The sequence below is a fragment of the Schistocerca nitens genome, chromosome 4 (assembly GCF_023898315.1).
Source record: "Schistocerca nitens isolate TAMUIC-IGC-003100 chromosome 4, iqSchNite1.1, whole genome shotgun sequence".
In the NCBI taxonomy this organism is placed as follows: domain Eukaryota; kingdom Metazoa; phylum Arthropoda; class Insecta; order Orthoptera; family Acrididae; genus Schistocerca; species Schistocerca nitens.
In genome coordinates this window covers 787,145,129-787,173,110 of record NC_064617.1, presented here as the reverse complement: position 1 = coordinate 787,173,110, position 27,982 = coordinate 787,145,129, and the positions used below count along the sequence as shown (strand labels likewise).

Genomic DNA, 27,982 nt, shown 5'->3' with positions numbered 1-27,982 from the left:
TCCAGTCACCCATGACTATTAAATTTTCGTCTCCCTTCACTATCTGAACAATTTCTTTAATTTCATCATACATTTCTTCAATTTCTTCGTCATCTGCAGAGCTAGTTGGCATATAAACTTGTACTACTGTAGTAGGTGTGGGCTTCATGACTATCTTGGCCACAATAATGCGTTCACTATGCTGTTTGTAGTAGCTTACCCGCACTCCTATTTTTTTTTTTTTTTTATTCATTATTAAACCTACTCCTGCATTACCCCTATTTGAAATACTTGTCTTCATTTTCAGTGAAGTCCAGTGCAGCAGTGTGATTATTATCTGCTCCAACAAATTTGCTGCTACTTCCTAAGCTGATCAGTCAGTCTAACAATTTATTATGCCAAGAGAAATTTTAAGTAAACAGTTTTGACACGATGTTTCAGTTTCATAGTTAAAAGATTATTGTAACTGTAACAAAACTGTTTCTCTCAAAGGCATAACAAAACTGGTGTTGTTGTTGTTGTTGTTGTGGTCTTCAGTCCTGAGACTGGTTTGATGCAGCTCTCCATGCTACTCTATCCTGTGCAAGCTTCTTCATCTCCCAGTACCTACTGCTACCTACATCCTTCTGAATCTGCTTAGTGTATTGATCTCTTGGTCTCCCTCTACGATTTTTACCCTCCACGCTGCCCTCCAATGCTAAATTTGTGATCCCTTGATGCCTCAAAACATGTCCTATCAACCGATCCCTTCTTCTAGTCAAGTTGTGCCACAAACTTCTCTTCTCCCCAATCCTATTCAATACCTCCTCATTAGTTACGTGATCTACCCATCTAATCTTCAGCATTCTTCTGTAGCACCACATTTCGAAGGCTTCTATTCTCTTCTTGCTTAAATTATTTATCGTCCATGTTTCACTTCCATACATGGCTACATTCCATACATCACATTCAGAAATGACTTCCTGACACTTAAATCTATACTCGATGTTAACAAATTTCTCTTCTTCAGAAACACTTTCCTTGCCATTGCCAGTCTACATTTTATATCCTCTCTATTTCGACCATCATCAGTTATTTTGCTCCCCAAATAGCAAAACTCCTTTACTACTTTAAGTGTATCATTTCCTAATCGAATTCCCTCAGCATCACCCGACTTAATTCGACTACATTCCATTATCCTTGTTTTGCTTTTGTTGATGTTCATCTTATATCCTCCTTTCAAGACACCATCCATTCCGTTCAACTGCTCTTCCAAGTCTTTTGCTGTCTCTGACAGAATTACAATGTCATCGGCGAACCTAAAAGTTTTTACTTCTTCTCCATGAATTTTAATACCTACTCCAAATTTTTCTTTTGTTTCCTTTACTGCTTGCTCAATATACAGATTGAATAACATCGGGGAGAGGTTACAACCCTGTCTCACTCTTTTCCCAACCACTGCTTCCCTTTCATGCCCCTCGACTCTTATAACTGCCATCGGGTTTCTGTACAAATTGTAAATAGCCTTTCGCTCCCTGTATTTTACCCCTGCCACCTTCAGAATTTGAAAGAGAGTATTCCAGTTAACGTTGTCAAAAGCTTTCTCTAAGTCTATAAATGCTAGAAACGTAGGTTTGCCTTTCCTTAATCTTTCTTCTAAGATAAGTCGTAAGGTTAGTATTGCCTCACGTGTTCCAACATTTCTACGGAATCCAAACTGATCTTCCCCGAGGTCCGCTTCTACCAGTTTCTCCATTCGTCTGTAAAGAATTCGCGTTAGTATTTTGCAGCCATGACTTATTAAACTGATAGTTCGGTAATTTTCACATCTGTCAACACCTGCTTTCTTTGGGATTGGAATTATTATATTCTTCTTGAAGTCTGTGGATATTTCGCCTGTCTCATACATCTTGCTCACCAGATGGTAGAGTTTTTTCATGACTGCCTCTCCCAAGGCCATCAGTAGTTCTAATGGAATGTTGTCTACTCCCGGGGCCTTGTTTCGACTAAGGTCTTTCAGTGCTCTGTCAAACTCTTCACGCAGTATCTTATCTCCCATTTCATCTTCATTTACACCCTCTTCCATTTCCATAATATTGTCCTCAAGTACATCGCCCTTGTATAAACCCTCTATACACTCCTTCCACCTTTCTGCCTTCCCTACTTTGCTTAGAACTGGGTTGCCATCTGAGCTCTTGATATTCATACAAGTGGTTCTCTTCTCTCCAAAGGTCTCTTTAATTTTCCTGTAGGCAGTATCTATCTTACCCCTAGTGAGACAAGCCTCTACATCTTTACATTTGTCCTCTAGCCATGCCTGCTTAGCCATTTTGCACTTCCTGTTGATCTCATTTTTGAGACGTTTGTATTCCTTTTTGCCTGCTTCATTTACTGCATTTTTATATTTTCTCCTTTCATCAATTAAATTCAATATTTCTTCTGTTACCCAAGGAGTTCTACTAGCCCTCGTCTTTTTAGCTACTTGATCCTCTGCTGCCTTCACTACTTCATCCCTCAAAGCTACCCATTCTTCTTCTACTGTATTTCTTTCCCCCATTCCTGTCAATTGTTCCCTTATGCTCTCCCTGAAACTCTCTACAACCTCTGGTTCTTTCTGTTTATCCAGGTCCCATCTCCTTAAATTCCCACCTTTTTGCAGTTTCTTCAGTTTCAGTCTGCAGTTCATAACCAATAGATTGTGGTCAGAGTCCACATCTGCCTGTGGAAATGTCTTACAATTTAAAACCTGGTTCCTAAATCTATGTCTTACCATTATACGATCTATCTTATACCTTTTAGTATCTCCAGGGTTCTTCCATGTATACAACCTTCTTTCATGATTCTTAAACCAAGTGTTAGCTATGATTATGTTGTGCTCTGTGCAAAATTCTACCAGGCGGCTTCCTCTTTCATTTCTTACCCCCAATCCATATTCACCTACTATGTTTCCTTCTCTCCCTTTTCCTACACTCGAATTCCAGTCACCCATGACTATTAAATTTTCGTCTCCCTTCACTACCTGAATAATTTCTTTTATCTCGTCATACATTTCATCAATTTCTTCATCATCTGCAGAGCTAGTTGGCATATAAACTTGTACTACTGTAGTAGGCATGGGCTTTGTGTCTGTCGTGGCCACAATAATGCGTTCACTATGCTGTTTGTAGTAGCTAACCCGCACTCCTATTTGTTTATTCATTATTAAACCTACTCCTGCATTACCCCTATTTGATTTTGTATTTATAACCCTGTAATCACCTGACCAAAAGTCTTGTTCCTCCTGCCACCGAACTTCACTAATTCCCACTATATCTAACTTTAACCTATCCATTTCCCTTTTTAAATTCTCTAACCTACCTGCCCAATTAAGGGATCTGGCATTCTACGCTCCGATCCGTAGAATGCCAGTTTTCTTTCTCCTGATAACGACGTCCTCTTGTGTAGTCCCCGCCCGGAGATCCGAATGGGGGACTATTTTACCTCCGGAATATTTTACCCAAGAGGACGCCATCATTATTTAATCATACAGTAAAGCTGCATGTCCTCGGGAAAAATTACGGCTGTAGTTTCCCCTTGCTTTCAGCCGTTCGCAGTACCAGCACAGCAAGGCCGTTTTGGTTAATGTTACAAGGCCAGATCAGTCAATCATCCAGACTGTTGCCCCTGCAACTACTGAAAAGGCTGCTGCCCCTCTTCAGGAACCACATGTTTGTCTGGCCTCTCAACAGATACCCCTCCGTTGTGGTTGCACCTACGGTACGGCCATCTGTATCGCTGAGGCACGCAAGCCTCCCCACCAACGGCAAGGTCCATGGTTCATGGGGGGGATAACAAAACTGGCACTCAAAAATTTTAATAAAAATGACCCCCTCGTGACTGAATCGCCACTGCTTACATATCATTCCAATAATTTCAGGTGACATCATGCATTATTACAGACAGAAAATTTAAAATTTATAATCAAAAACCAGTTGGCGGTTTACAGACTGATAGTACTCAGCATTAATTCTCTCGTACCGTGCTCCAACATGAAGTTGTACTTGACTCTTAGTTTCTAATACTGAAATTTACAAACAGTGTTCACTAACAATGTGTTTTACATAGTCGCTTATATCATGAGAGTTATTAGCTTTTGCTAACATATACATGACCAAGCAAGGTGGCGCAATGGTTAGCCCACTGGGCACGCATTCAGGAGGATGATGGTTCAAACCCACATCTGGTCGTCCTGATTTGGGTTTTCTGTGATTTCCTTAAATCACTTCAGTTAAGTGCTGGGTTGGTTCTTGTGAAAGGGCACAGCCGACTCACTTCCCTATCCTTCCCTAATCCAATTGACATCACTGTTTGTTCGTGCACCCCCTTCCCCTCCGGAATCAACCAGCCAACCAGCCAGCCATGTACACGAGTCCTTTACATAAATACAAACAAAAAGTTAGTTTCACTTCTTGTTAAAAGTATTCTGGATTCTGGAATGACAAAATGAGAATTGTTTATGATTTATGTTCAAGTATCAATTACTAGCAGTCAAACCAAACCAGAGATGTTGTTGTACTCAATAAAATTGAAATTAATTTAATGACAAAATAATGAAGTGACCTTAAAAATCACCTGAATTGGACTGTAACAAAATTTATGTGAGCCAGTAAATGTGGCAGCCCGACACCCGAGGTTAACACTTCGTCGTACTTACATTAACAATCACATATTGGCAAATTTCATTCTTCACCTTTTTTTTTTTTTAATTGTTCCTTGACTGTTTCCTTTTCTCCGTGTTGTTGATATTATGTACGTATCAGCAAATATTGGTTGCTCCTTATTTCAAAACATTAATAAATTGTACAATTCTTCTCCATGTTAAAATAATTATTTTTTGCTGTTATCTTAATTATTGTTAGAAAAGTGGTCATTATGTCAGAATTCTTGTTTTCCTGTTGGTGGATCCACTGGTGTGAAAACCTATTTGTCACTGCTTGGTCATTAGCCACTTAATTTTCAACTAATTTGAATAACTCTGTGCTCTCTTTATCTACCAGCTGCCCCATTTTCTCCTCCGGCTAATTTCTAATTCTAACCTTGAAGTCTTCTAATGTTATAACTTCTGCAAGAGGGTTATTCACTGTGTTCTGAAGCTTTTCATAGTACCTTTCTTTATCCACATTCCTCTTATCATAATTAGTACCATACAACACGATGGAAGATGTTAGCTCTAAACTTGGATCCCATGTGCATTGTTGATACTACTCTTGCATTTTTTGTCTGTTTGATACTGACTCCACTATATGTGAATACAGAATTATTTTTTAGTGTTCCCATGCCTTGTACCTTCTTTTTTCTGTGTCCATTGGTCCTAACACTATCAGCCTCACTCCCTCAAATACTTTTATCTCCATTTTCTCCTGCATGTGTATTCCATGTTCCACAAGTCTTTGTTACAGCTCGCACAAAAATAGCATAATGCCTTCACAGAAACACATTTTGATTTTGAGCTGTGACCGAGGCCATCCCTCAGTTAACTGTCGTCTGCTGACCTGCACACTTCGAGGATTCTAGAATTTGCAGTTTCTTAACTACATTGCAGTGCACTGGAGTCCTCATGCACCGTAGCTGCCGGGAAAGTTGTTTAGAATTTGGCATGTGCGATTATATGCTATCCCATTGGAAAAGGCAAATAAGGACACAAAAATTTCATTAAAAATGTGCTTGAGAGAGTTGCAGTAACCACTAACTTTTATATCACACAATAACAAGAATGGAGTTGGAGAAGAAAAACATATCTAAAAGTACTTCCCAAGGCTTCTTCACTCCAGGAAAGACGTGGAAAAAGAGAAGGGGAATTTTATATTTAGGTAATATTGATGAACAGATTGTCAAGAGACGGACATTTATCTTCTGTTTGACTTATGTTCTTTTTTTCACATTTTCGATATTGTAGTAAGCATCATATGCAACACTTCATTTTTTACACTTTTTTTGTTTTGCCAATCATTTCTTTTTCAGTATTCTAGTGCAAAACTTGACCTTCAACATCCGTATTTGTGAAATTATTGGTTGTACTGACATAACATGTTAATGTAGACCTTTGCAGGTATGCTAGCTGTAGCTCACATTTATGTGAGATGCACATGTGCGTAGGCTTCAACTGCCAAAATGCGCAGTGGTCAATTATATCACAACCCCGCACCACTATCGATTCCTTTTCCCGACAGTGCCATTTGCGCAGGTTGCCAGGCTACTTTGTGGGTACACTAATAATGCTGACATTTCTGTATAAGTAGATAAGGCAAGTTTCACAGCGAGATTGAACTATATTCATAAACACCCTAATCGCTTAACATAAAACAAATAGTGAGTATGTACAAAGGAGTGTATTTGTGCTGCTGTGTAGCCTTCTCTTTCTGACAGACGAAATAAATTCGTGAATGGAAATTTTCTGCTTATATGGCACTTCGATAAATGTTTTGTTACTATTGTGGCTAAGTTGATCAGCCTGGTGTTGTATCAGCTGTTGAAGTTGCAAGGGTGCATGTTCTGTGACATCGGGTTGTTATAGCTGGCGTTATCCTGAAAGACTGATAAGCAGTCAGCTGATTCAGAATGCGCCAATAGGCTTTCCATTTAGCTTCACAGGAGATTATGTTGTTTGGTGAGAGTATGTTTTGGGTAGAATGCTACTTTCAGCAGTTGTATCACTGCTGCCTTTTTTGAGGAAGACAAGATAGGCGTCTTTTTGTTTCCTGAGCACTGTGCAAGAAGGATGATAGATATTGTTTTTCTGCACCATATTTTGAATTGTAACTAAACCACTGAATAAGTAGGCCATTTCTTGATATCAGAACCACTTTCTGCAGTCTTTATTTTATTATAGTAGAAAAAATCTGCGGGTGAATCTATAGCATTTGCTTGATGACATTGCCATTTTCCTGGAGCAAAGCCATCATAATCTGGTACTGCAGTTTAAAGTAAAAAGAAGATAGGTAAGAGACAGATAAACAGTAAAATATAAGGTCATTTGAGACCTTTGGTTTTTATTGAAGTCACTCTGAAAACTGTGGACCATATCAGTTGTTGTTGTTGTGGTCTCCAGTCCTGAGACTGGTTTGATGCAGCTCTCCATGCTACTCTATCCTGTGCAAGCTTCTTCATCTCCCAGTACCTACTGCAACCTACATCCTTCTGAATCTGCTTAGTGTATTGATCTCTTGGTCTCCCTCTACGATTTTTACCCTCCACGCTGCCCTCCAATGCTAAATTTGTGATCCCTTGATGCCTCAACACATGTCCTACCAACCGATCCCTTCTTCTAGTCAAGTTGTGCCACAAACTTCTCTTCTCCCCAATCCTATTCAATACCTCCTCATTAGTTACATGATCTACTGATCAGTATTACTGTTAATTCACTTGCGTCCCTTCATTTATGACATTTTCGACAGTGGATATCAGTTGTACTAAATGAGTCTCAAATGTCATTTAGTGACAGTTCACTCACAGGACTTAAAACATTAAGTTGTGTAGGTGCCATGTAATGATGAGTGTTTTGTAATATGTTCTTCTTTCCTTTCCTGCCACCAAAGAAAGGGACCTTCTGCCTCTGCTGGTGGTTCAGTGAACTGGGTTTCTGTGTGCTGGCCAACTGGAGACACACTGTTGACTAATTCACTATGGGGAGAGCTCCTAAGTTGGAATGTACGAAAGATCGCTGCAGCTAACAGGTACGTGATTTAGCAATAAAACTTTTGGTCTGGTTTATAAATCTTTGATTCTTAAATACACCCTTATTGATTCCAGTTTGCATTGCTTTTGACAATGGTGGTTAACCATCCAACACTATATGAAATTATTTAATTGATACGAATATAATAGAGGGAAACGTTCCACGTGGGAAAAATACATCTAAAAACAAAGATCATGTGACTTACCAAACAAAAGCGCTGGCAGGTTGATAGATACACAAACATACACACAAAATTCAAGCTTTCGCAACCAACGGTTGCTTCATCAGGAAAGAGGGAAGGAGAGGGAAAGACGAAAGGATGTGGGTTTTAAGGGAGAGGGTAAGGAGTCATTCCAATCCCGGGATCGGAAAGACTTACCTTTGGGGGACAAAAGTACAGGTATACACTTGCACACACACACATATCCATCCGCACATACACATGGACTGTGTATGTGCGGATGGATATGTGTGTGTGTGTGTGTGAGTGTATACCTGTCCTTTTTTCCATACACATGGACTGTGTATGCGCGGATGGATATGTGTGTGTGTGTGTGTGAGTGTATACCTGTCCTTTTTTTCCCCCTAAGGTAAGTCTTTCCGCTCCCGGGATTGGAATGACTCCTTACCCTCTCCCTTAAAACCCACATCCTTTCATCTTTCCCTCTCCTTCCCTCTTTCCTGATGAAGCAACCGTTGGTTGCAAAAGCTTGAATTTTGTGTGTATGTTTGTGTATCTATCAACCTGCCAGCGCTTTTGTTTGGTAAGTCACATCATCTTTGTTTTAAGATATAAATTATTTAATTGTTTTAATAGAGGGAAACATTCCACGTAGGAAAAATATATCTAAAAACAAAGATGATGTGACTTACCAAATGAAAGTGCTGGCAGGTCGACAGACACACAAACGAACACAAACATACACACAAAATTCAAGCTTTCGCAACAAACTGTTGCCTCATCAGGAAAGAGGGAAGGAGAGGGAAAGACGAAAGGATATGGGTTTTAAGGGAGAAGGTAAGGAGTCATTCCAATCCCGGGAGCGGAAAGACTTACCTTAGGGGGAAAAAAGGACGGGTATACACTCGCACACACACACATATCCATCCACACATATACAGACACAAGCAGACATATTTAAAGACAAAGAGTTTGGGCAGAGATGTCAGTCGAGGCAGAAGTGCAGAGGCAAAGATATTGTTGAATGACAAGTGAGGTATGAGTGGCGGCAACTTGAAATTAGCGGAGATTGAGGCCTGGTGGATAACGAGAAGAGAGGATATATTGAAGAGCAAGTTCCCATCTCCGGAGCTCGGATAGGTTGGTGTTAGTGGGAAGTATCCAGATAACCCGGACGGTGTAACACTGCGCCAAGATTTGCTGGCCGTGCACCAAGGCATGTTTAGCCACAGGGTGATCCTCATTACCAACAAACACTGTCTGCCTGTGTCCATTCATGCGAATGGACAGTTTGTTGCTGGTCATTCCCACATAGAATGCATCACAGTGTAGGCAGGTCAGTTGGTAGATCACGTGGGTGCTTTCACACGTGGCTCTGCCTTTGATCGTGTACACCCTCCGGGTTACAGGACTGAAGTAGGTGGTGGTGGGAGGGTGCATGGGACAGGTTCTACACCGGGGGCGGTTACAAGGGTAGGAGCCAGAGGGTAGGGAAGGTGGTTTGGGGATTTCATAGGGATGAACTAAGAGGTTACGAAGGTTAGGTGGACGGCGGAAAGACACTCTTGGTGGAGTGGGGAGGATTTCATGAAGGATGGATCTCATTTCAGGGCAGGATTTGAGGAAGTCGTATCCCTGCTGGAGAGCCACATTCAGAATCTGATCCAGTCCCGGAAAGTATCCTGTCACAAGTGGGGCACTTTTGTGGTTCTTCTGTGGGAGGTTCTGGGTTTGAGAGGATGAGGAAATGGCTCTGGTTATTTGCTTCTGTACCAGGTCGGGAGGGTAGTTGCGGGATGCGAAAGCTGTTGTCAGGTTGTTGGTGTAATGCTTCAGGGATTCCGGACTGGAGCAGATTCGTTTGCCACGAAGACCTAGGCTGTAGGGAAGGGACCGTTTGATGTGGAATGGGTGGCAGCTGTCGTAATGGAGGTACTGTTGCTTGTTGGTGGGTTTGATGTGGACGGACGTGTGAAGCTGGCCATTGGACAGGTGGAGGTCAACATCAAGGAAAGTGGCATGGGATTTGGAGTAGGACCAGGTGAATCTGATGGAACCAAAGGAGTTGAGGTTGGAGAGGAAATTCTAGAGTTCTTCTTCACTGTGAGTCCAGATCATGAAGATGTCATCAATAAATCTGTACCAAACTTTGGGTTGGCAGGCCTGGGTAACCAAGAAGGCTTCCTCTAAGCGACCCATGAATAGGTTGGCGTACGAAGGGGCCATCCTGGTACCCATGGCTGTTCCCTTTAATTGTTGGTATGTCTGGTCTTCAAAAGTGAAGAAGTTGTGGGTCAGGATGAAGCTGGCTAAGGTAATGAGGAAAGAGGTTTTAGGTAGGGTGGCAGGTGATCGGCGTGAAAGGAAGTGCTCCATCGCAGCGAGGCCCTGGACGTGCGAGATATTTGTGTATAAGGAAGTGGCATCAATGGTTACAAGGATGGTTTCTGGGGGTAACGGATTGGGTAAGGATTCCAGGCGTTCGAGAAAGTGGTTGGTGTCTTTGATGAAGGATGGGAGACTGCATGTAATGGGTTGAAGGTGTTGATCTACGTAGGCAGAGATACGTTCTGTGGGGGCTTGGTAACCAGCTACAATGGGGCGGCCAGAATGATTGGGTTTGTGTATTTTAGGAAGAAGGTAGGGGTGCGGGGTGTCGGTGGGGTCAGGAGGTTGATGGAGTCAGGTGAAAGGTTTTGTAGAGGGCCTAAGGTTCTGAGGATTCCTTGAAGCTCCGCCTGGACATCAGGAATGGGATTACCTTGGCAAACTTTGTATGTGGTGTTGTCTGAAAGCTGACGCAGTCCCTCAGCCACATACTCCCGACGATCAAGTACCAAAGTCGTGGAACCCTTGTCCGCCGGAAGAATGACGATGGACCGGTCAGCCTTCAGATCACGGATAGCCTGGGCTTCAGCAGTGGTGATGTTGGGAGTAGGATTAAGGTTTTTTAAGAAGGATTGAGAGGCAAGGCTGGAAGTCAGATAGATAAAAAATCTACTCACCAAGTGGTGGCAGAACACACACATAAAAGACTGTTGTGTATTCTTCCACTGCTTTGTGAGTAATTTTTTATCCATCCAATTAAATAATTTTATCAATAATTGATTGTTTTCATTGTTATATTAGCAACACTATAGGAAGATATGTTACTTAGTATTAATGCCTTCTTTTTAATATCTTTATAAGCTGTCACCTTTTTGCAAGTGTTAATCTTCATAAGAGGGAAAAAAACTGCCATTTTAAAATTCTAGTAGCTTAGTGTTCCATTTTGTTTTTATTGTACTGTGGAATATTTCTCCAACTTTGGGGATACTTTAATTCAGAGTTTTATTCTTCATTTATAGTATTACATTTAATTCAAAATTATATACCTATTGATAATATGCTGCAGACTTAATAAACTATAAATGTGGCATCTAGCCCTTCCATAATATTTGTACAATAATTTATTTGTCCTTATTACTTTGTTTAGAAAAGGTGAAGGCACTCGAAGGAAACCATGGAAGTTAATTCATTCCTGTCATGCACGAGGTTTATTCAGCATTATGTGCATTCCATGCATGGAATGTGGAGTTCTCAATAACACTTTGGAAGAAGGTGATTAATTTTGAAATTTTTGTTTCTCTGATGGCTGTGTGTGTGTGTGTGTGTGTGTGTGTGTGTGTGTGTGTGTGTGTGTGTGTAGATCATGGCTGAAGTCTTGACTGAGATAGTGGCAGCCTCAGCATGGCACACAGCGAGTGAGAGGCTAGTGTTAGTTATCCAATGAGAAGTGAGAAAAGAGGCAATGTTTTTTAAACACTGAGGGTGAAATCTTTTCATTTCTACAACTTTGACGTATTTTGATAGAATGTGGGTTATGTTGATTGGCTTAAGGCATAGCCTGAAGCTTAGCTTTGGTTGAGTTGTAAGTTGGCAAAGTAAGAAATTTTATGCTAAAATGCAAGTATCTTGATAAATTTGTTGCGCAGTTGAAGTAGTTATTCAGATACGGTAAGTTATCACTGGTTACGTATATCTCACATTCCTTTAAATTGTCATTAAGGCTGTAAGATGTGCGACAAATTTATTTTAATTTTTATGGCCATTAGTTTGCGATTACAATACCTGTGTTTTGGAATACACTGTGCATTTTGTCCTTATATTGACATTAGGATTTGACACAGTTTGTGCTTTCAATGTGAACAAATTGTCTGTTGCTCTCTCATTGGTTACTTACAACCAATTGCTGAGAACTCGTATGTTCTCAGCGCACTTCAGAGCAAGCACAGCCAATGTTGCTCCACTAAACACTGAAGTAATGGCACAGCCCTCAATCAAATAATGTAGCCTCTTATGCCATTTCATTTCAATATGTTGAACTTAGACAGTCAGAAATTTATTTGTATTATGATGTTGTAAGTAATGGCTTTACTATGGTGCTTTTTGGTAGCTGCAGTAGGTCTTTCTTTCTACCAAATGAATTTTTAAATTACTACGAGTATCATCAGTAATCAGTTTGTTCTCTCCTTAAATTGTCCAAGTGTGTTTTGTTTAACATGATCATAAGTTTTTATTACTCATAGTACTACACTATGTAGCATTTATGTAAATATGATATAGTCTTCTGTAGGGGTATAGAGTCTGTGATACCAAAATTGTGGTTCTGTACAAACATACAGAAGTACATTTCTGTATATAATACAACCAAGTACATAAACGTTACTTATGGCGAAGACTGACACCAGTTTCTGGGAGAACACTTCTTGGCAGTGTCAGGAGATAACAAATTAGCCACTGACGGAGCTTTGAAATAAAATGAAACACATTTGGTTGAAATACTGAAGTTACAATGAAGGCATAATTTGTAAAACCTTGACTACCTTGGGGACCATAGAAACCAAGATTAAAAGTAGTTGTTTTGAGATGAAATAATTGTAGATCACAATTTCCAACAATTTGCATTACCATAAATTCACAATAAGTCCATAAGTTTGTTATGAAGCAGTTAGATCTTTTTACAGTTGGGAATTTATCAGTCATAGCTTTCTTGCAAATGTTGTGCAGAGACACAGCAAACTAAAGTCACAAAGGCACTGCAGACTTCCTTTGTCTGAAATCCTCCAAATTCAATTTGAACTGTTAATCTTAATTACATACCACTACTGCTCCATTTAACCCTGACAGCCGTCACATGAAACTTAAAACTATAAGCAAGTTGTAGAAATATCTACATCACCCAAAGAAGGTATTTTCATCATCATCATCATCTTCTTCTTCTTCTTCTTTCTTGTGTTTTCCTAATTCTCTATTGGTTCAAGCATTGTTTTTCTCTATGGGGTCAGCATTATTATAAGGGTTTTGGCATTGTAAGAGAAAATGTCTGCGCAGATGCCATTCCTGCAGTCACCACTCTCTCCTGAGACAAAATTTGTGTACCAAATCTGTTTAAATTTAGCGTAAATCTCACATTGAAGTGTGAAATGTTAACTAAATGTTTGTGCAGCATGTATCTGGGGCAGGACATTTGTACTAGCCCATTGTTTATCTAGGTGGGTGTGAGAAACCACCTACAACCACATTCAGGCTAGCTGGGTCACTAGACCTTGTCATTAGTCTGCAATATGTATTCGATCCAGGGCAGGCACGTCTCCCCAAATTCCAGCTCTGCTATCCAAGTGCTTGCTCTTCGTTCTAACAGTCATTCATTTATAATGCAGTCACCAATATCTAATCAGTGGCCTATAACACTCTAGCTACCCTTCAAAGTAATAACATTATTTTGTCCACAGTTTGTAAAGAAGTGTAGTTGTAGATATGCATGACACAATTTTAGGCACTTTCTGAGATGTTCCCAAACAACCACAGATAATTGACAGGACTCTCGGAAAGTTAACTTTTTTCATTTGCACTTTTCTGAAAGTGCCAGATTAACACTGTGTTAAAAATAAAGTAATACCCACATCAGCTCAGCATAGCGTTTGCAACTAAATTGTTTTTCAGAAACAAGTGTGTTTTCTCCATTGAATCTTTTCTTTTTACATGACATTGTTATGAGCCTTCTTACTTGTAAGGGACTGATTATGTATTCTGTACAAAAAAGGACCCCTTTTAATTATAACTATAGATAGGTATCCACTGGGAAATTTTAAACTGTCTGTGAGCAATCTGGATTCATTACTATGTTGTCAGACAGCAGCAAGCAATTAAGTCTGTGGTGACTTCAGTGTAGTTTTTCTAAAGAATTCTGATAGGCAGTAGGACCATTGGTGAAGCTCAACATAAAAAAATAACTGTTCACCCATTAACAAAAGCTCTCCCTGATAATGATGCAGAGTTAGTTAGGATAAATAACATAGTGCCTTACAGTATGGATACTTCTCAGTGGAAATGAGTTGGAGTAATTAATGACTCCATGACAAGTGTTTTTAAGAATAATTTAAAAGAGATAACCTGGGATGAAATTTATAATGAACCAAATGGTAACATAAAATGTAGTCCATTCCATGATAAGTTCTTATCATAATTTGAAAATAGCTTTCTCCGTAAGCTAATCAGAAAGGACATTAAATAGCCATGTAAAAACTGTGGCTCACTAGAGTGATTAAAGTATCTTGTGACAGAAAAAGGAAATTCTCTCTTTTGGCAAGAACAATTAGAGATCCTACAGTAGTAAAATATTACAAAAACGACTCAAAACTACTAAGAAAGGTTATTAAAAGAATCAAGGAATATGCACATGATGTCAGAAATCAGTAATTCGAACAGGCTTAAGGCTTTATGGAATGCAGTGAAACAAGAGATAAAACAACCAGCCACAGAACAGGTTAACATCACTATTGAACTGGATGAGTCACAGATAATGAATGTATTTTATAATCATTTTGTAAATATAGGAGAAAGAAAGTATAGGGACAAACAATTTAAGAGAAAAATCACAGTGTTGTGTTGGAAAAGTAACTCTCGGAAAATTATATCACTTCTCATTCTGAAATTAAGAAAATTATACATTCTTTCAGAAGTAAAAGCTCCTCTGGTTTTGGTGGATAGAGTACTAAAGATTTGTTTCCCTACCCCCTCCCGCCCAATGAACCATGGACCTTGGCGTTGGTGGGGAGGCTTGCGTGCCTCTTGATACAGATAGGTGCAACCACAGTGGAGGGTTATATGTTGAGAGGACAGACAAATGTATGGTTCCTGAAGAGGGGCTGCAGCCTTTTCAGTAGTTTCAGGGGCAACAGTCTGGATGATGACTTATCTGGCCTTGCAACATCAACCAAAATGGCCTTGCTGCGCTGGTATTGAGAATGGCACAAAGCAAGGGAAAAGTACAGCTGTAATTTTTCTCGAGGACATGCAGCTTTACTGTATGCTTAAATGATGATGGTGTCCTCTTGGGTAATACATTCTGGAGATAAAATACTCCCCCATTTGGATCTACAGGCAGAAACTACTCAGGAAGACATCTTTATCAGCAGAAACAAAACTGGTCTCCTATGGATCAGAGCATTGAATTTCAGAACCCTTAATCGGGCAGGTAGGTAAGAAAATTTAAAAAGGGAAATGGGTATGTTGAAGTTAGATGTAGTGGGAATTAGTGAAGTTCAGTGGCAGGAGGAAGAAGACTTCTGGTCAGATGAATAAAGGATTGCAAATAAAATATCAAATAATGGTAATGCCAGGAGTAGTTTTAATAATGAATAAAGAAGTAGGAATGCAGATAAGCTAGTACGAACAGCATAGTGAATGCATTATTGTAGCCAAGAAAGATACAAAGCCCGCACCTACCACATTAGTACAAGTTTATATGCCAACTAGCTCTGCGGATGACAAAGAGACTGAAGAAATGATGATGTGATAAAATAAATTATTCAGATAGTTAAGGGAGATGAAAATTTAATAGTCATGGGAGACGAATTCTATTGTAGGGAAAGGAAGAGAAGGAAAAGTAGTAGGTGAATAAGGCCTGGGGGTAAGGAATGAAAGAGGAAGCCGCCTGGTAGAATTTTCTGTAGAGCATAACTTAATCGTAGCTAACACTTGGTTTAAGAATCATGAAAGAAGGTTGTATTTGTAGAAGATGCCTGGAGACGCTGGAAGGTTTCAGATAGATTATGTAATGGTAAGACAGAGATTTAGGAACCAGGTTTTGAATAGTAAGACATTTACAGGGACAGATGTAGACTTTTACCACAATTTATTGGTTATTAACTGTAGACTATAACTGAAAAACACTGCAAAAAGGTAGGAATTTAAGGAGATTGGACCTAGATAAACTGAAAGAACCAGAGGTTGTAGAGAGTTTCAGAGACAGCATTAGGGAATGATTGACATGAACAGTGGAATTTTCTGTGTGTTTTTGCTTTTAGGAAGCTTTAATTTTCGAGTACTGGTAATAGTGTTCCATAGATTTAGTGTTTGTTTTGAATACAGTCCAGAGACAGTTAGTGCTTATTTTCATTGTTTCCAACAAGAAGTGTCTATTAACCACAGTTTAGTCAGCTATCAACTGCCTTTAGTGAATTAGCAGTCTAGTTAAAAGTTGATTACTTAACTCTCTACAGTAAATTGTTGATTTCTTAGGATGGATAGGATGTGTGACTGTTGTGTACGGATGCAGGAGGAGCTGGCCACTGTTCACGAACAGCTGAACATGCTGATGGTTGCTGTCAGCTGTCTTCAGGCTGCTGCCTCGGAGTGTAGCGGCAGTGGGGAGTCTGGTGCGTCACATGGTACACCTCAGGTGTTACATGCTTCACCCACGGTCCCTGCTGTTGAGACATCTTCGCAGGTACCGGGCGTGGTTGGGAATAGCGGAAAGGTCGGGAAAGAAGGCCAGTGTTCACTCTGTCTGCTTGCCGGGGGGTCTCATCCGAGATGTGGAGGAGGCCCTGCTGGCGGCGATAGAGAGTACTGGGTGCACCTGACTGCGAATTGTTGCTCATGTTGGCACCAATGACTCCTGCCGCCTGGGTTCAGAGGTCATCTTCAGCTCATACAGGCGGTTGGCAGATTTGGTGAAGGTGGAAAGCCTCGCTTGCAGGGTGGAATCTGAGCTAACTATTTGTAGTGTTGTTCCCAGAACCGATCGTGGTCCTCTGGTTTGGAGGCAAGTGGAAGGCTTAAACCAGAGGCTCAGACGATTCTGCGGAGATCTGGGGTGCAAATTTCTCGATCTCCGCTATCGGGTGGAGAAATGTAGGGTCCGCCTCAATAGGTCAGGCATGCACTACACACAGGAAGCGGGTACAAGGGTAGCAGAGTGTGTGTGGAGTGCACATGTGGGTATTTTAGGTTAGAGAATTCCCTCCTCAGGCCTGACAAGAGCCTCCTGAGACACAAAAAGGTAGCAGTAGGCAAAACACAACAGGGAATGACAATATTAATGAGGTTATAGTAAATTGCAGGAGTGTCAATCGAAAGGTCCCAGAACTGCTCTTATTAATAAATGGTCACAATGCCCACATAGTACTAGGGATGGAAAGTTGGCTGAAACCAGATGTAAACAGTCATGAAATTCTAAACTCAGATTGGAATGTATACCACAGAGACAGGCTGTACAGTGAAGGGGAAGGCGTGTTATAGTGATAAAAAGTGCAATAGTATCGAAGGAAATTGATGGAGATCCGAAATGTGAAATAATTTGGGTGAAGATCATGGTTAAAGCAGGCTCAAACATGGTAACTGGATGTGTCTCTAGGCCCCCTGGCTCAGCAGTTGTTGTGGCTGAGCACCTGAAGGATAATTTGGAAAATATTTCGAGTAGATTTCCCCACCATGTTATAGTTCTGGGTGGAGATTTTAATTTGCCGGATATAGACTGGGAGAGTCAAACGTTCATAATGGGTGGCAGGGACAAAGAATCCAGTGAAATTTTTTTAAGTGCTTTATCTGGAAACTACCTTGAGCAGTTAAACAGAGAACCGACTCGTGGCGATAACATATTAGACCTTCTGGTGACAAACAGACTCGAACTATTTGAACAGGGAATCAGCGATCATAAAGCGGTTACTGCATCGATGATTTCAGCCATAAATAGAAATATTAAAAAAGGTAGGAAGATTTTTCTGTTTAGCAAAAGTGACAAAAAGCAGATTTCAGAGTATTTGACAGCTCAACACAAAAGTTTCATCTCAAGTATAGATAGTGTTAAGGGTCAGTGGAAAACGTTCAAAACCATCGTACAATATACATTAGATGAGTATGTGCCAAGCGAGATCGTAAGGGATGCAAAAGAGCCACCGTGGTACAGCAACCAAGTTAGAAAACTGCTACGGAAGCAAAGGGAACTTCACAGCAAATATAAACATAGCCAAAGCCTTGCAGACAAACAAAAATTACACGCAGCGAAATGTTGTGTGAGGAGGGCTATGCGAGAGGCGTTCAACGAATTCGAAAGTAAAGTTCTGTGTACTGACTTGGCAGAAAATCCTAAGAAATTTTGGTCTTTTGTCAAAGCGGTAGGTGAATCAAAACAAAATGTCCAGACACTCTGTGACCAAAACGGTACTGAAACAGAGGATGACAGACTAAAGGCCTAAATACTGAATGTCTTTTTCCAAAGCTGTTTCACAGAGTAAGACTGCACTGTAGTTCCGTCTCTAGATTGTCGCATATATAACAAAATGGCAGATATCGAAATAGATGACATAGGGATAGAAAAACAATTAAAATTGCTCAAAAGAGGAAAGGCCGCTGGACCTGATGGGGTACCAGTTCGATTTTACACAGAGTACGGAACTTGCCCCTTCTTGCTGCGGTGTACTGTAGGTCTCTAGAAGAGCGTAGCATTCCAAAAGATTGGAAAAGGGTACAGGTCATCCCCATTTTCAAGAAAGGACATCGAACAGATGTTCAGAACTATAGATCTATATCAAGTGATTGGATTGAAGAGTTCCTAGATAACAGAATGCAGCATGTCACTCTCAATAGAGAGAAGTCTTCCGAAGTAAGAGTGATTTCAGGTGTGCCGCAGGGGAGTGTCGTAGGACTGTTGCTATTCACAATATATATAAATGCTTTGTGGATAACATCAGAAGTTCACTGAGGGTTTTTGTGGGGTGATGCTGTAGTATATCGAGAGGTTGTAGCAATGAAAATTGTACTGAAATGCAGGAGGATCTGCAACGAATTGACGCATGGTGCAGGGAATGGCAATTGAATCTCAATGTAGATAAGTGTAATGTGCTGTGAATACATAGAAAGAAAGATCCTTTATCATTTAGCTACACTATAGCAGATCAGCAACTGGAAGCAGTTAATTCCATAAATTATCTGGGAGTAGGCATTAGAAGTGATTTAAAGTGGAATGACCATATAAAATTAATTGTCGGTAAAGCAGATGTCAGACTGAGATTCGTTGGAAGAATCCTAAGTAAATGCAGTCTGAAAACAAAGGAAATAGGTTACAGTACACTTGTTATCCCACTGCTTGAATACTGCTCACCGGTGTGTTATCTGTACCAGATAGGGTTGATAAAAGAGATAGAGAAGATCCAATGGATAGCAGCGCACTTCATTACAGGATCATTTAGTAATTGTGAAAGCATTATGGAGATCATATATAAACTCCAGTGGAAGACTCTGCAAGAGAGATGCTCAGTAGCTCGGTACGGGCTTTTGTTGAAGTTTCGAGAAGATACCTTCACCGAGGAGTCAAGCAGTATATAGCTCCCTCCTACGTATATCTCGCGAAGAAAGCATGAGGATAAAATCAGAGAGATTAGAGCCCACACCGAGGCATACCGACAATCTTTCTTTCCACGAACAATACGAGACTGGAAAAGAAGGGAGAACCAATAGAGATACTCAGTGTACCCTCCGCCACACACCGTCAGGTGGCTTGTGGAGTATGGATGTAGATGTAGATGTAGATGTAGAAAGAGATACAGTGGAAGAAGAATGGATAGCTTTGAGAGATGAAATAGTGAAGGCAGCAGAGGGTCAAGTAGGTAAAACTATGAGGGCTAGTAGACAGCCGTGGGTAACAGAAGAGATACTGAATTTAATTGATGAAAGGAGAAAATATAAAAATACAGTAAATGAAGCAGGCGAAAAGGAATACAAATGTCTCAAAAATGAGATTGACAGGAAGTGCAAAATATCTGAGCAGGAATGGCTAGAGGACAAATGTAAGGATGCAGAAGCATTTATCACTAGGGGTAGGATAGATACTGCCTAGAGGAAAATTAAAGAGACCTTTAGAGAAAAGAGAACCAACTGTATGAATATCAAGAGCTTAGATGGAAAACTAGTCCTAAGCAAAAAAGGGAAAGTAGGAAAGTGGAAGGAGTATATAGAAAGTCTAGACAAGGGCAATGTACTTGATGGCAATGTTATGGAAACGGAAGAGGATGTAGATGACGATGAATGGGAGATATGATACTGCGTGAAGAATTGGACAGAATACTGAAAGACCTAAGTCAAAAAAAGGCCCTGGGTGTAGACAACATACCATTAGAACTACCTATAGCCTTGGGAAAGCCAGCCATGACAAAACTTTACCATCTGGTGAGCAAGATGTATGAGACAGGCAAAATACCCTCAGACTTCAGGAAGGATATAATAATTCCAATCCCAAAGAAAGCAGGTGTTGACAGATGTGAAAATTACCGAACTATCTGTTTAATAAGTCACGGTTGCAAAATACTAACACAGATTCTTTACAGATGGATGGAAAGACTGGTAGAAGCTGACCTTGGGGAAGATCAGTTTATATTCCGTAGAAATGTTGGAACACGCGAGGTAACTTTGCTTAAGGAAAGATAAATTAAGGGAAGGCAAACCTATGTTTCTAGTATTTGTAGACTTAGAGAATGCTTTTGACAATGTTGACTGGAATACTGTCTTTCAAATTCTGAAGGTGGTAGGGGTCAAATATGGGGATTGAAAGGCTATTTACAATTTGTACAGAAACCAGAAGGCAGTTATAAGAGTCAAGGGGCATGAAAGGGAAGCAGTGGTTGAGAAAGGAGTGAGACAGGGTTGTAGCCTATCACCAATGTTATTTAATATGTATATTGAGCAAGCAGTAAAGGAAACAAAAGAAAAATTTGGAGTAGGAAATAGGTTACAGTACACTTGTTATCCCACTGCTTGAATACTGCTCACCGGTGTGTTATCTGTACCAGATAGGGTTGATAAAAGAGATAGAGAAGATCCAATGGATAGCAGCGCACTTCATTACAGGATCATTTAGTAATTGTGAAAGCATTATGGAGATCATATATAAACTCCAGTGGAAGACTCTGCAAGAGAGATGCTCAGTAGCTCGGTACGGGCTTTTGTTGAAGTTTCGAGAAGATACCTTCACCGAGGAGTCAAGCAGTATATAGCTCCCTCCTACGTATATCTCGCGAAGAAAGCATGAGGATAAAATCAGAGAGATTAGAGCCCACACCGAGGCATACCGACAATCTTTCTTTCCACGAACAATACGAGACTGGAAAAGAAGGGAGAACCAATAGAGATACTCAGTGTACCCTCCGCCACACACCGTCAGGTGGCTTGTGGAGTATGGATGTAGATGTAGATGTAGATGTAGAAAGAGATACAGTGGAAGAAGAATGGATAGCTTTGAGAGATGAAATAGTGAAGGCAGCAGAGGGTCAAGTAGGTAAAACTATGAGGGCTAGTAGACAGCCGTGGGTAACAGAAGAGATAAGATGGATAAGAAATAAAAACTTTGAGGTTTGCTGACGACATTGTAATTCTGTCAGAGACAGCAAAGGACCTGGAATAGCAGCTGAACCGAGTGGACAGTGTCTTGAAAGGAGGGTATAAGATGAACATCAACAAAAACAAAATGAGGATAATTGAATGTCGTCAAATTAAATCAGGTGATGCTGAGGGACTCAGATTTAGGAAATGAGACACTTAAAGTAGTAGGGTAGGTATAAAATGTAGACTCACTGTGGTAAGGAAAGCATTTTTTAAGAAGAGAAATTTGTTAACACCAAGTATAGATGTAAGTGTCTGGAAGTCTTTTCTGAAAGTATTTGTATGGAGTGTAGCCATGTATGGAAGTGAAACATGAATAATAAATAGTTTAGGCAAGGAGGTAATAGAAGCTTTCGAAATGTGGTGCTACAGTAGGATGCTGAAGATTAGAGGGGTAGATCATGTAACTAATGAGGAGGTACTGAATAGAATTGGGGAGAAGAGGAATTTGTGGCACAACCTGACTAAAATAAGGGATCGCTTGGTAGGACACATTCTGAGGTGCCAAGGGATCACCAATTTAGTAATGGAGGGAAGTGTGGAGGGTAAAAATCATAGAGGGAGACCAAGAGATGATTACACTAAGCAAATTCATAAGAATGTAGGTTGCAGTAGTTATTCAGATATGAAGCAGCTTGCACAGGATAGAGTAACATGGAGAGCTGCATCAAACCAGTGCCTGGACTGGAGACATGTTTTTTGGGCTGGATGGTTATGAGTGTTATTTTGTTATCTGAATCACTGAAAGGCTTTTGTGTGTGTGTGTGTGTGTGTGTGTGTGTGTGTGTGTGTGTGTGTGTGAGTGGTTATATCATGTGTCTTAATCATCATACTTGTAGTATTTTGATCCAGTCTTTTGTTTTTCATTATGATGAAAAAATACAACTCTTTTTCTTGAAAAAATATTCAGAACAATTTCTGTAGATTATCAAGTCAGTGAAAGGTTCAATGTTTGGATTTAGTACCCTTTGCTGATGTGGCATTTGTATATCATATGGTGGAAAAATCAATGTTTCAAAAATCACGGAAACAGAAAATGTTAAGTGTGTGAATAACAATAACGAAAGTGAAAGTGATGGAGTGATAAATGCTGAATGCTTATTTACCTAGTTTATTTTATAACACAATTTGCCAATGTATTGTGCTGACCATGCAGTTCACCTGTTCAGGAAAATGTTCCCAGATAGCACTATAGTGAAAAAATACGTCTGGACAAGAACAGAAACACAGTTTGGATCAGGGGTCTTCAAACAATTTAGCCTGAGGGTCACACTGGCTCTTCCACTAATTCCCAAGGGCCAAGACCTATACACTCTTAAGTTTTCTTAAGGCCTGATAATCTAGTGTTGCTCGGAACTTCTCAGTACAATTCAGAAGTTTTTGTGATGCTTACCACTGCTACCAGTCTTTACGAGCTGACATTGAGTGTCTTCACAGCAGTTATTATGCAGTCATATGCTCATTGTTTGATCTTGAGATGTGGCCTTAATTTCATTTCATATACATTGCTGAAAATACCTACTATTCATGTCATTATAATGAGCTTTCATGAAACGTTGTTACTTCTTTGTGTGATTAAAATTGTAACAAGTGGTCAGAATGTAGTGCAAGCTGCATAAGGCATTAGCACTGTGCGTTATTTTCCCACCGCAACTTCATCCACATCTGCAAACAATTGTTAAGTGGAAAATTACAGTCACATAAATCTCATTAGTAACACTTACAATACTTGATTTCATTATGTGAACTGCCTATGTATGCCACTTCACCACAGTAAATTTTGAGGATATTGATGATTAATTACAGTTAAAATGTTAAATTACTTCAAATATGTCATGTAATGTGTATCGTAGTTGGTCATAAAATAAAAATAACCAATTATTGTACAAATTTTGATTTACTTGCATTATAAATTTTACACTGTACAGTGTTACATCACTTAGTGAGCAAGATTCAGTCCTGAATTATGTTCGTAATCAACAGTCATTAAGTGAAATACTTTTTCCATATAAATCCATATGGATTAGGCTAATGCATTCCATTCCAAAAATATAGGTACTCGAACACATTTGTAATACATTATAAAAATCTTGTAGTTATAATGCATACATCCTATTTTAGAAGAAATTTGTCTTAAGATTTTGTTTATGCCTGTGCTTCAAAATTTGTCAAAAAAGTGGCATAGCATTATCATTAATTAAATTCGTAGTGGCCATAGCTACTGCCTTATGGGAATCTTTAATGAATTTGTATTAGTTAGCGATGACAAATAGGAATTGGAGTTCATAAGCAGATACTGCAAGGAAAAAGGTCGCCATGTGCTAGTGAAGGGGGAAGGGGGGGTGGGGAGGAGAATATTGCTACATTCTTCTGGAGAATTTGCAGCATTACCAGGGAAGTCCGAGAAGTTGTACATGTGAGTGATAAAAGCTGCAGAATGAGAGCAGTAGTTTACAGTAGAATACATGAAAGATTTTTTATACCTAGAAGTCATAGATAACGATCCAGGTCAGAAAGTGGTTTTTGAAATCGTTATTAAAGACTGAAAACATAATGCCAATAGACTCATTATCTAAAATATTGTTCATTACGCAAATCAGTTTCCTATGTTTTCTTCTACTCGTGCAGTCACTCATTCAGCAAGGTTTGACCGCAATAAAAAAGATTATGGTGGGCCAGATACCTTGCATTTCTGACCTGTTACCACAGGCTGGATTGATGGTGTCCATGGGATGCTGTTGGCCTGTGGGCTGAAGTGTGGAGACCCCTGGTTTAGATAATCAACTGGTGATGAACATGTGGATATGTTGTTGATAGTAAAATTAAGAATAGAAGGTGACTGCTTCCAGTAAATCTTTGACAAAGAATTTCTCAGAAAGACAAAATCTTCAACAGTTTCTTCATGAATCAATACAAATATGTTGTAAAGTGTTTGTGTAAAGATAATTACATTTCTGTGCTGCCATCCTTTCTCCATCCTCACCATGTATTGGATGTTTAATTAAGGAGAAACATGATAGGTCCTGAACAGGTTGAAGAAACGCTTTCTTCTTCAGTAATTGGGGACACAAATTAATTTGTGTATTTCAGAACATTTAAAGAGTGAACTTCTGTTTTATTTGATAATTGTTTCAGTTCATTAGTACACACACACACACACACACACACACACCATCATCATCATTCTGATTCTGTACTGTGGAAGCAATTTCTAATTCAGCCATGAGAAGAAAAATACAGTGCTTGTTTTTATGATTGCTTAGTATTACTCAATATTCAAGCATAACTGAATATCAGCGGGCTACATAGCTAGAGTTATAAATATCATGAGAATTTTACAGATTTATTTAATGACGTATTTTCCATGGAGATATGTAATACCAACTAACTTCAAACATGCCAAGCCTTTGTTTACAATTTTCATATGTATGTCATAAAGCAATATGATTAAAACTGTATTATGTCAGTCACTTTTTTTAATTATTTTCAGTTAGAAAACATCTCAACCTAATTCCATTTACCAGGGCTACACTACAGATAAGGGGATGGAATCAATATTTTGGATAGGTGTAGTGTTTTCATTTGTGTGTTTATAGCCATCATATAAATTTTTGATGTCATAGGGAAAGACCCACATTAGTTGCCTCAGGATTCTACTGAAAAGAGTCACAGTTTTTGACCATTAATATAGTCTGATTTTTGGTTATTGAGGGTTCACATGTATGCCAGTGCTTTTACTAAGACTTTTAGGGTAAATTCGTGTAAAAGGTAGAACTCCAGAATAAATATTGTTTACAATGAAGCAGCTACTAGCAGAGCAAAATAGTGCAACTTAGGCAAACCCATAGATCTTATAGAGAACACTCTTGAGTGTATTCAATCAAAACAAGAAGCCTTGTGAACAAATAGAATACACTTCCAATGTCAATACAAGAAAATAAAAGGGCAAGTGAGATATCGATAGCTGTCTTTATCCCCAGAAATTACTAAAATTGGATATCCAGATGGATAAAAGCTAATGTCATACTCTTCCAGGGAGTAGTTGCAAATACAGTAATTGCTGTTACATCCCAGGCTGACAGTTTTATTGAAACTGTTATTCGAATGCTGTACCATAGAGGTTGATCTGGGACCATACTAACAAGTATTTATGAGTTACCAACAGGAATTTCTCAAGTTCCATCCAGCAGTTACTGTGGTAACAAGAGTTTGGAGATTTAAGTGAAGATCGGACGGAGTGGCCGAGTGGTTCTAGGCGCTTCAATGTGGAACCGCGCGACCGCTACGGTTGCAGGTTCGAATCCTGTTTCATGCATGGATGTGTGTGATGTCCTTAGGTTAGTTAGGTTTAAGTAGTTCTAAGTTCTAGGGGACTGATGACCTCAGATGTTTAGTCCCATAGTGCTCAAAGCCATCTGAACCATTTAAGTGAAGATTTGGTATTTGTGGGGATTTTAATGGAACTGGTCCTCATGTGACTGTGAACTGCATGTTGCATACACCTCCGTTAAGAAGTTTTGCCATATTTTAGAGGGATGGCAGTTCACCCTAGTCACAGACCACAAGCCACTGATATATGGTTTCCACCAGCATCTGGAGGAAGCATCACCTTGTCAGCTGCACCATCATATCGGACAGTTCATCACCCATATAGTCCATGCCCAGGGAGACCTGAAAGTGCCAGTGGATGCTCTCTCTTGGGTTGAAGCAATCAGTCACGCAGTTGATTTCAAAGCTCCTGCTGCAATGCGACAACCAAACAGCGAGCTGCGAGACTTTTTGATGCAACCATAGGCCTACATCTCTATCGTACTACAATACCACTATCGAAGGCACTGCTGTATTGTGAGGTCACAACAACCAAACCATGACCATTTGTGACTGTTGAGTATCCGCAGCAGGCCATCATCTCCTTACATGACCTGTTGCACCCTGGGGCACAGCCCACTAAGAACATGGTGTAATGAGCTTTTGTATGGCCAAACATGGACAAAGACTGTAAGCAATATGTGTGCCAAAGTGTGGCCTGCCAATGGAACACAGTTAGCCAGCATCGGAGGGCACGTCTTGGCTTGTTCATTGCGTCAAACTAGAGATTTGAGCATGTGCATCTGGTAATCGTCTGACCACTCTCACCATTGGAAGGCTTTACCTACTGTCTTACAGCCATTGACCATTTCCCAAGCTGATCAGAGATGTTCCCTATGGTCAACATTACTGATGAAACTGTTGCAACCACATTTTAGAATTCTTCAACAACATGCCAGATGACCACATTAAATGCTCAAACTTTGTATGCAACCTACATGCACAAATCCGGCAGCTATGTCTCATTGCTCTGGAGGCTCAGCAGACCTGTCACCCCTATGATTTTTGATGAGCTATGGAGATGTGATTGTTTCTGTACGACATGACACAGTGTGCAAGCCACTACAGCCTCCTTACAACAGACTGTATTGGATTATCAGTAAGGGGGAATAGACATTCACGATGGGTACACCAATCACCATCACCATTGACAGCTTTTTGGTATGCAGTTGGTTGGCAGCCTTAAAAATGATTGAACAATCCACATTTTGACGTTGTTCAGCAGCCATTGAGAGAGGTGGAGGATTTTTCTTGTTTTTGCTCAGTTGAAATAAAATTTCCTGCCTTTATTTCTACCTTTTTTCCTTCGAAGTTAAGCTATATAGTTTTCTCTATATGTATAAATTAAAGCAGTATTTATTGTTATAGTGTATCAGAAAGTTGCCCAAGAATTTGAGTTAATTCAGTCACATTAGCAAATTACTGTAAAAGTTCATATCTAAGACCACTTCCCATTCATATACCTAGGGCCGAGATAAAAGGATACTATAGAGCTTGTCAAGTAGAGACAGTAGATATGTCAGAAAAAATGGTGTAATTTCACTCACATTTCCACCACACTTCATCATTCAGTGCGTGGTCCCTTCAAAGAGTGTTACAGCTGTGCTCGTAATGAATCATTTCATTTGCATCTAGTATGCCACACTCTTATTTGACAAAACTTATCCAAAAGCCTTCATGCCAGATAATATAATGACTAGTTTTAGAGTCACATGCCAAATAATAGGTCATATGTTCACAATCAATGAAGATGAGTTCTGAATTTCAAAGTAACTCTGATAGAGCATTGTCAATGTTCCTAATGAGAAATCATCCTTCAACAGAAACTGTCATGCTGCCGCTTCTGACAAACCCAAAGATCTGCCATCTCGTCCACCGCACAGAGTGCATCAGCTACTGAAGGGAACAGCAACTATACATGTCTTATCCTAAGTAAACGAGTGTATCTCTTTCTGAAGGCCATGCTGAGAAAGGTTAAAAGGGAGGAAGTCCTACAATCAAGCTCAGAATTCTGACTGACACTCTTAAAAAATTACAGATAATCACAGAATCATTAGCAA

At 39.8% G+C, this 27,982-nt stretch overlaps 1 protein-coding gene across 1 annotated transcript in view; it reads left to right on the top strand.

Moving 5' to 3' along the window:
- Nucleotides 1-27,982, top strand: part of LOC126253158 (gem-associated protein 5) — a 413,052-nt gene that overhangs the window by 39,132 nt on the left and 345,938 nt on the right. Inside the window, exons 4-5 of the mRNA XM_049954316.1 lie at nt 7,533-7,670; nt 11,329-11,453. Coding sequence (XP_049810273.1) covers nt 7,533-7,670; nt 11,329-11,453 — 263 coding nt within the window. The remainder of the gene's footprint in view (nt 1-7,532; nt 7,671-11,328; nt 11,454-27,982) is intronic.